The sequence below is a fragment of the Bidens hawaiensis genome, unplaced genomic scaffold (assembly GCF_021521415.1).
Source record: "Bidens hawaiensis isolate Kalapana, Puna unplaced genomic scaffold, B.hawaiensis_p1.1 tig00039795_1, whole genome shotgun sequence".
In the NCBI taxonomy this organism is placed as follows: Eukaryota; Viridiplantae; Streptophyta; class Magnoliopsida; order Asterales; family Asteraceae; genus Bidens; species Bidens hawaiensis.
Genome location: NW_027497010.1, coordinates 13,456 through 28,052, shown reverse-complemented (window position 1 = coordinate 28,052; position 14,597 = coordinate 13,456). Strand labels below are relative to the sequence as shown.

General features: G+C 36.5%; 1 protein-coding gene across 1 annotated transcript; it reads left to right on the top strand.

Moving 5' to 3' along the window:
- Nucleotides 1-90: 90 nt before the first annotated feature.
- Nucleotides 91-2,707, top strand: LOC143591523 (increased DNA methylation 1-like; the record flags this gene model as incomplete). The annotated part of the gene is made up of 5 exons (XM_077071706.1): nucleotides 91-329; nucleotides 1,176-1,262; nucleotides 1,373-1,472; nucleotides 1,604-1,817; nucleotides 2,572-2,707. Coding segments are annotated over 5 exons (762 nt in total), but the record flags the coding sequence as incomplete, so codon positions are not given.
- Nucleotides 2,708-14,597: the final 11,890 nt, after the last annotated feature.

Below are 14,597 nucleotides of genomic sequence, written 5' to 3'. Positions count from 1 at the left end.
AGTTAGAGAATATTTTAGCTAGTGGTAAATGTTATACAATTTAGAGAGAATGAATCTTTATGCTAATATAATACAATGGTTTACATGTAGGTATACAATCGCTTGCAGAAGATTCTGTGGGTGAAACATGAATTGGATTCAGGATTCTCGTGGTATCTCATTCGTCGATCTGATCCGTTGCCAGATGTGTCATCTGTCAACTTTTCTCAAAGAGTAGAATCCAATTCAAAACTGGCAGTTGCTCTGTCTGTTATGGATGAGTGTTTCTTGCCTATTATTGACAGCAGAAGTGGGATTTCTCTAATTCATAATGTTGTCTACAATTGTGGGTAAGCTGTTGGCTATTAATTAGTACGGATCCAGATGGGCTGGGCTGGGCTGGGCTTAGGGGTGTAAACGAGCCGAGCCTGAGCCCGGCTTGTTTAATTTGAGAGAGCTTGAGCTCTATTTCTAATGCTCAAGCTTGACTTGTGAATGGTTTTCCAGCTTGGCTCGTTTATTATGTAGTAGTTATTTAATTGTTTTGTTTATATACATTTATAATTATGTTTTATATATTTATGATTCTAACATATTATATGTAACATAATAAATATTTTTCAGTTATTTTTATCATAATTTTACATATAATACTAATTGTTATGTATATATATTTAATATATTTCAAAGGATATATAAATGGGATGCTCGTTTATGCTCAGTATCATAGTCGAGCTTGATAAGTGAATCTTGGGCTCGAGCTCGAGCTCAGGCTCGTCTAACCTCGGCTCAGTTCGAGCTTCTAGCGAGACGATTCAGAGTAGCTCACGTCTCACGAGCTGCTCGGCTCATTTATACCTCTAGCTGGGCTGGTTTGGGCTGACACTCAAAACACTTATATGCAAGAAAAAAACAATGTTTATGCAGTATTAAACTAAATATTTGAAAAAAATATTTTAGGAGTTTGTATGTGCTAGATTTTGAGGCATTCAATGTGTCTATTCTCTTTTTCAGCTAAAATTTTGAGATAAAAGACAACCCTAAGTCCACTCGTTCATTGGTAAAAGGGTCGAATTCACCTCTTGTGATATTGACTTGGTTGATGGGGGGGAGAGGGGATGGGTCTTTTGTGTATATATCTTACTTATAACAAACTCTCTGGGTCTTAGCTGATATTTTTTATATACATCTTCTAGATCAAACTTTAGTCGGTTGAACTATAGTGGCTTCTTCACAGCCATTTTGGACAAGGGTGATGAAATGATTTGTGCTGCATCCATCAGGTAGCCTGCTTTACTATTAGTATTCTAAAAGTTTGCTTTTTAGTGTGTGTGAATACTCAGACACTGTTTATTAATAAAACTATTAATTTTATATTTGATAATATTCTTAGGATACACGGGACCCAACTAGCAGAGATGCCATTCATTGGGACCCGCCATTCATATAGACGCCAAGGCATGTGTCGTCGCTTATTGAATGCCATTGAATCAGTAAGGAGATTGTGTGTGTGTGTGTGTGTGTGTGCGTGCATATATATTGCATTGTTTATTGTGTATTACTCCTATCATACTTACAATTTTAAAGTAATTTTGGGAAAGAATTTGACATTATCTTTTTTCAGGCTCTCTCCTCTCTAAAAGTTGAGAAATTGGTTATTCCCGCCATTGAAGAACATTTGCATACATGGACTAATGCTTTCGGCTTCAGCCCGCTTGAAAAATCAGAGAAACAAGAAATGAGGTCCATTAATATGTTGGTTTTTCCCGGAACCGATATGTTATATAAGCCGCTAATGAATAAAGGCACCTCAAGAGCCAACATAACTTCACAGACAGGTTTATCATCAAACCAAAACCTCATTTTCACATAATTATCTTGATAGAGGTGGTAATATGGGCGGGTTGTCCAGTCTGGTAATGGGTCAAAATGGGTTTTTAGGGTTAGACATGAATGTAACAGTTTGAATGCGGATGTATTAGGTTGGGTTCGGTTGACCCACGAACAATTTTCTAATTTTCGTTTTATATTGGTTAAACATGATAAGTTGATACAAGAAAATATTATTATAATTAAGAATTAAATCTTAATACAAAATTGGGGGTGTTCACGGTCCGGTTTTGGGGATCAACAAACCAAACCGGCCAATATTACCGGTTTCATGGTTCGGTTTGGCAGTTTGAACCAGTTTCAAAAAAAATTTATATCATTAGTTTGTATGCAAATTATATAAATAGTTTATTATAATACATATACATGACTGCATGCTAAAAAACTTAAATGTTACTATATAAATAGTGAAGGTTTAAACGGCGCGTACGGTTTACATGGCTGGTTCGAACCAGACCTAACGGGTTGGGTTTTTAACCGGCCAAACCGACCGACTTGCTTTGGTTTGAATGGTTCTGGAGGTTGTATGCATTAATAAAGCTTAACCGACTTTCAGTGGGGTCCTGTTTAGTCAGTTTTCTTTATTTGATTCCTTTACATAAAACACACATATACATTGAGTAATGTGTCAAAATTGTCAACTCTGTTTCTCCATTTAACTTTTAAATGTACTTGACACTGGTTTTCTTATCTGTGATGCAGGCAGTAAATCGTTGGAACTGGAATCAAATAACACAGCCAAACAGAATGGTGATTCCAGTACTAGAAACCCTTCTGAAAGTGAAATCCGATCATCGCGAAAGGGAATCAGACAAACAATCTGACCCTAACGTTTCAAAAGACGTGATACTGGATAGAACGCGATAGTTAAAGAAACTGGCAATGCTGATTCTGGTTCCAAAGTAGAACTGAATGATTTGCAGAATGACAATGGAATCACTGATGCCAATCTGCTAAACCCAAAGTTCCCGCTAGTGCTGCACGTGACACTGTTATTACAGAAGTCGCAGATTCTGATTCCATTTCCTGGGAACCAAGCATTCAGTTCCCGGGAAAGGAATCAGCTTCGGGTGATGCACAGGTTGACAATAATAGGAATGTCTGATTCCATTGTTCATTATACAAGAAAATGAAGGATGTACAAAGTTCATTTTATACACAATATCTTGTACAAATTGCACCATATCAACAATTTGTTCGATACCGTTTGACTATGAGATCATCACAGCTTTATCGGTCAACGTAAGTTTTAAGTTTGTACGGTAAGTTGATAACTTTGCAATTGGTAGCATGCTCATTTAGAGCTATATCTAAAGCTTGAGCTCGCTCATGAGAAAATTTTCAAGTACGGATCGGGCTCAGGCATGTTTGATTTTTATTAATTGTTTAAAAATAGTTATTTATATATTATATATACTCAGAAGCTCAACCTTTGAGAGGAAGTATTTCTCCTTTCCTTTTGTTTCCTCCTTTTTGATAGTTTTAACTTTTAAGGAAGCATTTGTTCTTGTAGCAGCACCCCAGAGTTTATACTTTGCTTGCTTATATATTCGGTGGGCAATCATTTCACGTAAAAGTTATTAATATTCTAGGGGTGAGCACAATTAGGTGTGTACCAAAACCTGACATAACAGACCCTAGAATTGAATCTTCTATTTCGGTTTCTGATTTTGGTCGGGTTTGGGTTTGTACTCTACAGAAGCCACATTAAATCGAAACCCGATATTAGTTAAAAATTTTTTTTACATAGTCGGCCCAGGCTTGACAAAATAGAGTACAGCACCTTGAAATGTTTAGGGATGAAAGTTTTCGATTGAAAGATGACTGCATAGAATTCGAACAGCACCATCGGATTGAACAGGTTGCTACTAAACTTCGGTTTCGGTCTATAGCGCAGGACTGGAAAACGAATGTATAATGACTGAAACCCGATACACAACTTAAGGGCCAGTCTTCGGGTTCTATATCTCCTAATCTCGGGTATTGGGTCTGGTCATCTGGCTTTCTCCAAACCACGGCCGGGTTTCTGGCTCTGTTGGCCATAGTTATTAACATCACACAGTAACGTTTTTAACTTTTTACTAAACCTTAAAAATAATAATTATTAAAAATACAAGGACAAAAGGTTAGTTACCGTACTTGCAACATACTGTAGAATATCTTAGAATTTTAAGTTTTACATATTTGTAAGTTATCGACAAAAAGAAGCAACGTTAGCGACTAAAGGATGAGCGCTAACTCACAACCGCTTATGAGTGTATTTTGATTATCATCCAATGATCATTGAACTCACAATGTTAAGACTACAAGTCAACTGAAGGATGATTGTTTTTGCTTGACTAAAGTAATATTGAAATATGCCACATAAAAGATACACATTTTGTTGCAAAAAGTAAGGAAAAATACTATATATACAAATATCAGCTTTGTTGCCGGAACTCGACTCATCTAATCTAATTTGTTCAAAAGAGTATATTATAATTGAATTGGTTCCAATGAATATGAATATGATTGTGGTTTGTTCCTCTTTTTATTTTGTTGCTTCAATCTTTTGTTTGTTTTTAAGAAACAAACGTTATAGACTACTGAGAAACCTACCTTGTCTCTTTATTATTTAATCTTTGTGTGTTGTTAACCCGTCTTCCTTAAGTTTTCTCTTCTGTGAAAAGCCGGATCAACATAAGTCATCCTCTGGGCTGTCAAAATTCGTTTTGGAGCTTAAGTGCATAATAAGTTCGGGACCTTTTTTGTAAGAAAATGTGTTTCTAATCATAAACTATAAACCCTATCGTCAAACAATCTCAAAATCAGAATACTTACACATAATTTGTTACTTATAGAATTCGAGGGCCCTAGAGAAGTGGAGGCCTAAAACCATTGTTTTATTTCACTCCTTGCCGGTCCCAAGCCACCCTTCACTTGGTTTTATGAACAAACAAGGTTTAATTTGACATAATAATAAAATCCAATTCGAGATAGCTAATCTCCCAAGAAACTAAATAAAAGAAAGAACATTGACAACTTTTTAAACATTTTTTTTTACCCTTCAATCATAAACTTCAAGCACTTTTAAAGGCTTACAAAAACATAATTAAAAGGAAATGTTGAACATGAACACAATTGACGTAACCACCCACTAACTAGAAGACACCATTGTCAAAAAGGGTAATAAGATATGGAAGAAACTAGCTACATGATCAGATGGAAACGTGCACTGCATAATCGTGGGGTGCATGGCCTTGAAGTGGATGTGGTACGTATCACAAAAGATTACGCGATTAAGTATGATGTTGTTGTGTCAGTGTATGGAATGACGATACTCGTTCACCCAATATGAATAGGTATTCGATAGTTTTTTTTTTCTCAAACGGATAATACATATCCTTTAATCTCACTTTTAAATCTACATCTATGTCCATCATGGGAATGAACTCCCCAACCTAATAGGGATATGCATATTTTTGACGCACCTTGATACCTTTATCAGTCTTTTGGCTAAGATAAAATGTATATATTTTCTTATTAGTTAATGTGTTAAACTAGACAAGGATGGGAATGTTGAGGGAAGAAAAAATGAACCTATTTTGTGTGTATTAATGGCATGACGTACAAAGCTCAACGGTTTTAATTTTCAAATCTGAAATGAATGGTTTGAAGTAGAAAGGCAAAAATGATATGAAGTCACTGATAAAGAAAACTCTCTAAATTAACACCACTACTAGTCTCATTTGCTTTAAATATGACATCCATATACAAGACCCCACTATCAATTTCTCATACCCATTAACATTTATATAAAAATATAAATTTGCTATATGTATATAAAAAAATCTATACATGTGGAATGTTAGATACTTTAACTTCTTTCTCTTGCTCAATCAAATTTCTTTTAATTAATCTAACATCATGATTTTATTGTCATGATGTGAACAATAATTAAGGATTTATGTTTTTTTATTGCCATTATGTGAACATAATTGTTTCCATAATTATTAGCATTAAAAAAAAAACTCTGTAGTTAATAAGGTAACAAGTAATACGGAGTACTTCTTATGACTATACCTATAAGTAAATCTGATAATTATTGACACGTCAATGCGTTAATCATGAAAATGAAACACGAGACTAATATGAATTTAGCATGAAATTAGTATGATTAAAAGGGGGTCAATGAAGTTACGGAAGTCGGATTCATATCAAGTGGGAGGACTTGAAGAAATGTTTATGACCCATATGGAATATTATCGAATGAGAAAATTATGATTTGCGTCTTTGAACTAATTTGGCGGGGGTGCACGTTGTGCCCTCATAAATCAAATTGCACAATTTGTGTTCCCCCGCCCAATTAGTTCAGGGACGTAAATAATAATTTTCTCTTATTAGAACTAATTGAATGAAAAGTTTAATGTATTTCTTAGTAAATGTAATACCAACAACCATCTAAATTTTAGAATCTCTCTTATCATCTCATATGCAAACTCGACACAATTTAACAACATTAACTCGATACAACACTTAAACGAAGTCAAACTACACGAAATATTGTATAGTGAAGTGAACCCCATCTCCCTCTTTGAGTTAAAATCATCCAGTAGTTCTATAAGAGACTATGTGAGCACTTTGGTAGGTAAAAAGTTGGTGGTCCACCCATCCTAGACTCTAGCAAACTCGCAAAGACAAATATAGTTTGTGTCGGTGTCATTTCGTGTGTCAGTCTTCGTGCTCAAGCGAACAAATCTATCGATCGTAAGGTTGTTCCTCTTATAAACAAATGATATTTGCAATCAAAAGTGCTTTCTTCACATTGATATTACAAATAATATATACACATTTAGAATCCTATATTACGGAATGAGATTACAACAAAATAGGAATGATATCACAAAACGATTTTATCTATAAATAACAAACTCTAATATTGACAGAAGATATTATTCCTTTGGAGGGATGTCACACCCCCACCAAAGGCGGTGGAACATGCTGGGATGCAACGGATTGCTCAAAACGCTATGACACTATTAAAGTGATAATTTTTACTCAACTTGTTTATTTCATTCAATAATCACAAATACAACTTGTTCACGATAGAATACAAACAATTTCGTCAACACATTATTCGTTAAAGTATCCTAAAGGTATGATCTAAGTGATGAGTCTTCAATCTTCACAAGAAATCAAAAGTAAACCTGTAGCATGCATAAAAATAGATTTGATAAACATGAATGTTGGTGAGCAATACACTAGTTTTTGACTTATGTATATAATTAGGCAAAAATCACAATTCATATGTGTAAATCAAATAAAGCAAACAACCATTGTAAATGCAAAGTAAATAACAGTGGCTCCTTTCTATTTTGTAACAACCAAAATACTCGGAGAATGAGACCCTATTCTACTAGCACAAGGCTAAGTAGTTAGGGTGCGTATGATCATACTTATTGAGGCTCAACAACAACATAAAAGTAAACACTCGTGCACATAATCAATTTGAGGCATAAACAAAGATCGAGCAAATATCCGTACGAACGCATAATGTTGAATTGTGGATTTGATAATGAGATCATAAAACAAGTAAGTTTGAATATGGTACGCATGTCAGCCCCAAAAGTATAAAAGCGTAAAAAGGGGGAGTATGATTACTCACATGAAATAAATAACTTGAAGGATTAGTTTGCGGTAAAACGGAAAGGTAAGTTCAACGAGCAAGGCCTAGATTGAGAGGGTCTTGAGTTAGTAGATGGTCTTAAAGCTTTAAAGTAAAATAACATGAAGTAAGATAAATAATTAAAGTTTGAGGGTTAAAGTGTAAATACATTAGAAATTAAAGTAATGGTTTTTGAAAATGTAAGTTTGCTCGAAATCGGGTCTCGGTATTCTTGTCCATAAGTTTTACTTAACCTTTGTTAAGTAAATATATGGGTATTGATTTAATGCAATAGTGCACGAATCCTTGTTAGATATACCAAAATTGGATTTTAAATGTTCGGTTTTGTCGGTTCAGGTCTTGATAAATTGTCAAATCTGAACCCGACATTCTAAAGTGATAAATATCATGAGATAAATTATTTAAAACAAAGACTTTACTAATGTTAGAAGTTCTATTAAGGAGAAACTCCAAACACCATTGTTAAGCGAGTGTTCGGTTTTATCAGTCCAAGCTTGTTATAAGATCAAGTTGGATCCGACATACCAAGTACATTAAGAAAACATTTATAATTAGTTTGTAAAAGATCTTAAAAAGAAAATGTGAGATTCGGTGGCCCGAAACACAATTAGTGTGTTTTAACTTTTAAGTGAGTGAACTCGGTTTAGTTCAGTTTGTCATGTTTGGTTGGTCCAAGACTTGGTATGTTACCAACATTGGGTTCAACAAATCCATAATATAATAACAAATATGAAAATGTAAATATAAAAGATTAAACACTTAAATCTTACATACAACTTGTTTTAAAAACAATTTAATAAAGAGTTAAACGAAAGTTTGCTTTCGGTTCGGTCCTTGACTCGGAATGAAACCGAAGATGGTAACCACATAACCAAATACCATTGAACTATTAAAATGATTTGGAAACTAAAATAATTAAGAACTAAACAATATTAAGAAGCTTAAACAAAATTAAAGCATAAATTAAATTGTTTATCAAGGACTATAATAGTTCTCCATGAAGCCTTGCCTAGCATTACACCTAAACCGACATGGCCGAAAAAGGGAAAGCCAAGGTTACAAGGGGAGTATGTTTTAAACAAGTTATAATATAAAGCTTTAAGTAACAAGAATTAGTTATAAACAAGGTTAGCATTGGTTTAAACTTGAGAAGTCAAACTAACAAGCGGTTGAAGATGAACACTTGGATCTTAGATTGAGAGAGAGTTTAGAGAAGAAGGAGCAACCAAAAATGAGTGAGATGGTCTTGTTTTTATAGGGATAGAGTAAAGTTTTGTGGATAGTGTTTCTTTCAAGAGTTTACATGCAAATGGGTAGGTTAATTTGGTCAAACAAGGCATAAAACAACAAAAACGAGCTGGGAAACACTGCAGATAGGCCTAAGCGCTGCGCGACCACCCTGTCCCTTAGTGGTTGTGCGGCGCGGCGCCCCCTAGGGGTGGGGTTGATCTCCAGCTTTGATTAATTGTCGATTTGGGTCCCTGAAGTTCATTTTAAGTCGTTTTCGATCATAAAAGAGTGTTTTAAAGTACCGAAAGAGAGGTTTCTATTGGTGCATGATGCCAGTAGTTCACTTATCTCGTGTCTATTGTGTCTGTAATCGTTACATTGTTCTTATGTTTTATTGAACATGTTAGTATAGTTTATGGTTTTGGTGAACTTGTTAAGTGGCGAAGTTAGGGACAACTTCGCCTAGGGTGTTAAGGCGAAGTTGTCGTGATATTTAACTTCGGCCGTTCCCTAGGTAGATTTTTGGCAGTTTGGTTTGTAACCTGACGTGGTACTTGTTTGGTGTGTTTGTTTCTTTACATCGTGATATAACAAGTAATCATTTGTGTTTACGTATTTCGTGTTATTTACGTATTGCTCGTGTAAACACTCGTATCGTATACGTATAGGATTCCGCACCCTCGTGTTACGAGATACTCCTGTGTTTTTTCAGTCTATGGCTTCTCACGAAGTTTCAAAATTGGTGTTATATTGAAAATTGATCAAACCTTTGGAAAGTGATAGATAAACTGTTTTTGTATGCCTAACAGGTGCAGTTATTAGGCTTAAAAGACTTTAGAACAATCATTGTTTGGTACGGTAGCTTTCCATGGTGTATAAAAGTAGAAGTGATACATATTAAACTTACTCGATTTACTATTGAGAGTCATTTTGAAATGTGCATGTCTCCACATATATCTCTCCGAATGATAGGCAGAAAAGTGATTACCCAGTCATACACGAGCTCGTGAGTGTCTTGATCCCCGCGAAGATTGTGTTATCTTTCTGCAGTGATTCAGATTCGGGACTTGCAGGTGTTCGTTATGGTTCTATTAAAAAAAATGTTGAATAGTGAAAATTTTATTATGTCTTATTGCCTTTGAAATTCATCAAGCCTAATGTAACATCATGAAAATTTCTAATCGAAAACGTCAAATTTCCAAAGTCAAGGGACCAAATATACCAAAATCCAAACCTAAGGGTAAAAGGAAAATTTTGTTTTCTTGTCCTATCGCGATACGCGATGGGACAAAGGACAAGCCCATCGCGTATCGCGAAGGGCTTGGTCAAAAGGTTCTAGAAGGAATCAACAGCGATACGCGATCGCTGTTGAACCAACGTCATCGCGTATCGCGATGACGTGGTCTGACAGGGTGTGACACGTGTGCCACGTGGCACTATGTGTCGCCACGTGGCAGTCGGATCGCCATGTGTTGCCATGTGTCACTACGCGGCACAACGCCTGCTACGTGTCGCCACGTGGCAGGTCTACGTGGTGACTCAGGCAGCCAACGTTGCGATACGCGATGGGCTAGCCAAGGAGGCCATCCCGTATTGCGACGGACTTCAATATTTTGCCTATAAATAGCAACATCCGGGTTCTCTAATTTCACACCTCAAAACTCACACACCATTCACTGTCTAGCATCTCTCTAAACCCGAGAACCCGACCCTCGATCCACCTCGAAAACCGTGCCCCGATTCCTCGATTTCCGTGTTTGTTTCCTCGAAGTTCATGCCACGTTCCACCGACGTATCAACCAAGAAGATGTTTATTATTCGTCTACATCATGATGGTTAGTCTCGTAAGGAGTGCCGACAAGTGGTGAAGGATTGGTGTTTGTCATTTGGCGTGCCAAGGAAGAACAACGAAAGGAAGGGTTGATCGAGAAGGAAAAAAAGGTGAAGCGGCATTGGAGTGCTGCTTGAGTAATTAGGGTTTCCATAAGCCAACAAAGGTAGGCGTAAAGCCAATGAAGATAATAATAAAATATTATAAAATGCTTAAACCTTAAGTCGAGGTTATACTCGATACCTCGATAAAAGAATAGAAAATATAACAAATAAAGATAGATTATGAACATTTAGAAATATGTGTATATGTGTGTAAGTATATATATATTCTTTGTTATAAATCTTATTTAAGGAATAAATAACTATTCTTAAATAATAAAAGAGAAGAATACGTTTTTTAGAAAAGAAGAAACGTAGAGTTTTATAAATAAACTAAAGGTTTATAAATTACTTTTAAAACTAAAGGTTTTAAAGTAAAAGAGATTTTGAACTAAAGGTTCATCGAGGTGAAGTTTATAAAAGAAGACAAAAGTTCTTAAGCCGGATTGTATATCCGACTAAGAATTGGTTATACTCGTACTATAGGTGCGAGATAGCAACGGGAAAGACCCTCGGACGGTGTTTGAAGCCGATCCAAATCAAAAGGTGAATACGCCCCAACTTTTACAAACTTGTTTTCAAACGAGTCAACGTGTTATGTGAAAAACTTTACATGAGACTAAGTGTCTCCAAAACATTTATAAACAAGAGTATAAATACTAGCCTCAGGCTATCGTGTATGTTTGTTTGGATCCTTACATATGTGGTGGGCACATCACACCTGGTCATAATTACGCTCGCCTGTGGGGAGTATGACCTTGTGTATACGTATAGGCACTCAACTAGTCGAACATTGCGGTGTTTGCTGGGGGAACCGAGTATAGAGACTTGAGTTTATGAATTGTGTTGTTTTAACTTGATTATTCCTAAGCCACGTTGGGCCGAGACCAACGTAGTCTCGAGGGGTGATGAAATAAAGAAAATATTTTTAGCGTCACCATATTCACTAGCATTCGTTGCTGACGTATTTTCTTACATTTTGCAGGTGATCAAGGTTAGCACTTGGAATGACGAAGTGCAAGAATCCGATGGCTAGGATATTTTTGTTAAATATAATATAATTTTAATGGTGGTTTGCTTTGTAAAACTTAAACAAGTAATCTTTCAAACTATATACGGGAACTTTTAAATCCCGTATTTTGTATGTAAATATTACATTTTAAATCCACAAGTTTTAAAGACTTCCGCTATTAAAACGTAACTCTGATTTAATTACAATTGTGGTACCAACATATGTGGCATACACCTAGGCCATGGTTTGAGGTGTGACAAGTGTTGGTATCAGAGCCATCGATCTTAGCGAATTGGGTATTTAAAAGATAATACCCAAGCTTCGATCCAAGTATAGGAAAATATTTTACTTGTTTATTTGAATAGGGATAAGATTGGCTGGTAACCCTTTCTTTCCCTCTTCTCATTCTAAACCACCTAATTTAGATGTCTTTCGAGAAATTAATGGAGTATTATGATCATGAAGCAAAAAGAGCAGGAAGTTACTATAAATTCCCAAAAGATATCATCAATAAAGATTATTTCGAAGCATTCTTCAATTCCGACGTGGAACATGATCAATACCCCGGTACTAAACAAAGTCCAATCTACCATCTAGATAACACTCCAAATCAAGTATACCAAGCACCAAGGCACTCGAGCTACCACCCGTCAAGTTTACCCATGTACCAACCATCCGAAGTACCAACATATCATCCTTCCGAGGTTCCTACTTAACAACCATCTGAGGTCCCGCCATACTACCCATCTAGTGTTCCGAGTTACCTACCGCCAAATCCTCACCCTTCATACACTTTCCTCTCCAATTGACCAATCAAGGAAGAACCAAGATCTCCCTCATCAGACTGGATGCAATGCCACTCAGATCAGCGAAGGTGGCATACCGGAACTTCTACCATGGATTCTGTTGACTCTCTCCTTAACAATGAAGGACCGTCTCTCAAACCCAGAATGAGGGTGATGATGCCGTACGAGAATTTTCACATACCCGCAATATCAAAGGAGAGTGCCAAATTAAGGGAAAAAGAAGACCCGGAAGAAGAGGAATTGGATGAAGATCCAGCGGAGGAATACCCCGACAATCCGAATGAGGTGACGACACCGATGGAGGAGCCATACTCTCATCAAAACCCAAGTTATGGTTCTGTTGATCCCTACATGCAATTTCTTCAAGAGCTCAAATGCAAAGCAACATCAAGCTTTACATCGTACCAAGGTGAGATTCCATCGATTGAAGATCAAGCGAATGAAATCCGGAGCAGAATGATGCTGCCGAAGCTTTCTTCAATTATCAATCCGATGTGACTGCATCACCATATCCGGACCCAAAGAACCATTTCGACGTTGTCATGATGGGGTACCATGATCCACCACCCCGCTATGGATATCCCAATGACATTCCTCAGTCACAGGAGGAGCATCTTGATCGAGCCTTGCATGAGACAGATGAATTGAGAAAGAAAATAGCTGTTGATGGGAAGAAAAAGAAGAAGATATGAGAGACGCTTCTTCGCAAGTGTAACAAGCTAACCAAGGTGGTAAAGAAGTTCATGAAAGATTGAAGAAGAACAAGTTGGGAGAAGTGTGTGTGTTAATGAAATCTTATTGTGTTATGTGATAAGGATAAGAATAAATATATATACATCAATTATGGATGTATATATATGTGTGTGATGTAATAATCCATGAATATATCTTATATGATATATACATATGTTAAATAAATAAAATATATGTTTAATAAGAGAAAATTTGTTAAAGAAAACATGAAAAAGAACAAATGTCTCAACAAAGTAACAACATAGAGAATGCTCTAAAAGAAGAAGAAATAAGAAAAGAAAAGGGAAAAACCTTGAAAAAAAAACAAGATGAACCCATCCCTGATAAATATATGAGTCAAATACAAAGAATGATAAAAGATGCGGTTAGGGAAGAATCCGAAGCTAGATCCCAATCTAGGAAATCTAGAAAATCACAGTCTGTTAACCCTTCTCAAAAGTCTATCTCTAAACCCCGTTCTAGACCATCTCATGTAGAAGAAAGCATTCATGAATCAAATGTCAATGTTGGTATTAGACAAGAATTTAAGAAACTTAAGATTAGTGGGTGTTCGTTTAAAGATTTCAAGTACTATGGACCGAAGGAATTCCATTGTGACAAAGGAGCCATCACGACCGTGAGGTGGATTGAAGAAATGGAAACAATTGTCAGAACAAGCAAGTGTTCCGACCAAGAGAAGATTCAATATTCTGCCCTTATGTTCAAAGGGGAAGCGCTCGAGTGGTGGAATACGATGATCATGAGTAAAGGAAGGGAGGTAATGTATAATATAACTTGGAATGAGTTTAAGGAGATGTTGATGGCGAAGTTTTGTCCGATACCGACCAAATCCAAACTAAATTTCTTAATCATAAGGTCGTAGGGACAAATCTTCGAGAATACAACACCAAGTTTCATGAGTACTGTTGCCTGGTTCCCCAGCTGGTTAACCCTGTGTCCAGCAAAGTCACAAGATACATATGGGAATTGCCGTGGGAAATCCTCGACATGGTGAGGTCTCATTTACCTCAAACCGCTGATTCCGCGATGGAGTTGGCTGGTTATCTGATGAGCGGCCTGGTCCGCAACAAAGAACAAGACAAGAAGATAACAACAACCAACTATCAAGGGAGAACTGGTGGAAGCACCCACTTCAAAGGCAAGGGTGCAAATCAAAGTCGATCTGGGTTCAACTCAAACGCTCCATTCTGTAAGGTCCGCCGAAAGCGCCACCAAGGGCAATGCCGACATGTTTCGACAGCCGTTTGTGAATCATGCCAAAGACCGGGCCATGCTGCTGCTGACTGTTGGAAGAAAAAGATGACGTGTTATAATTGTAAGGAGATGGGGC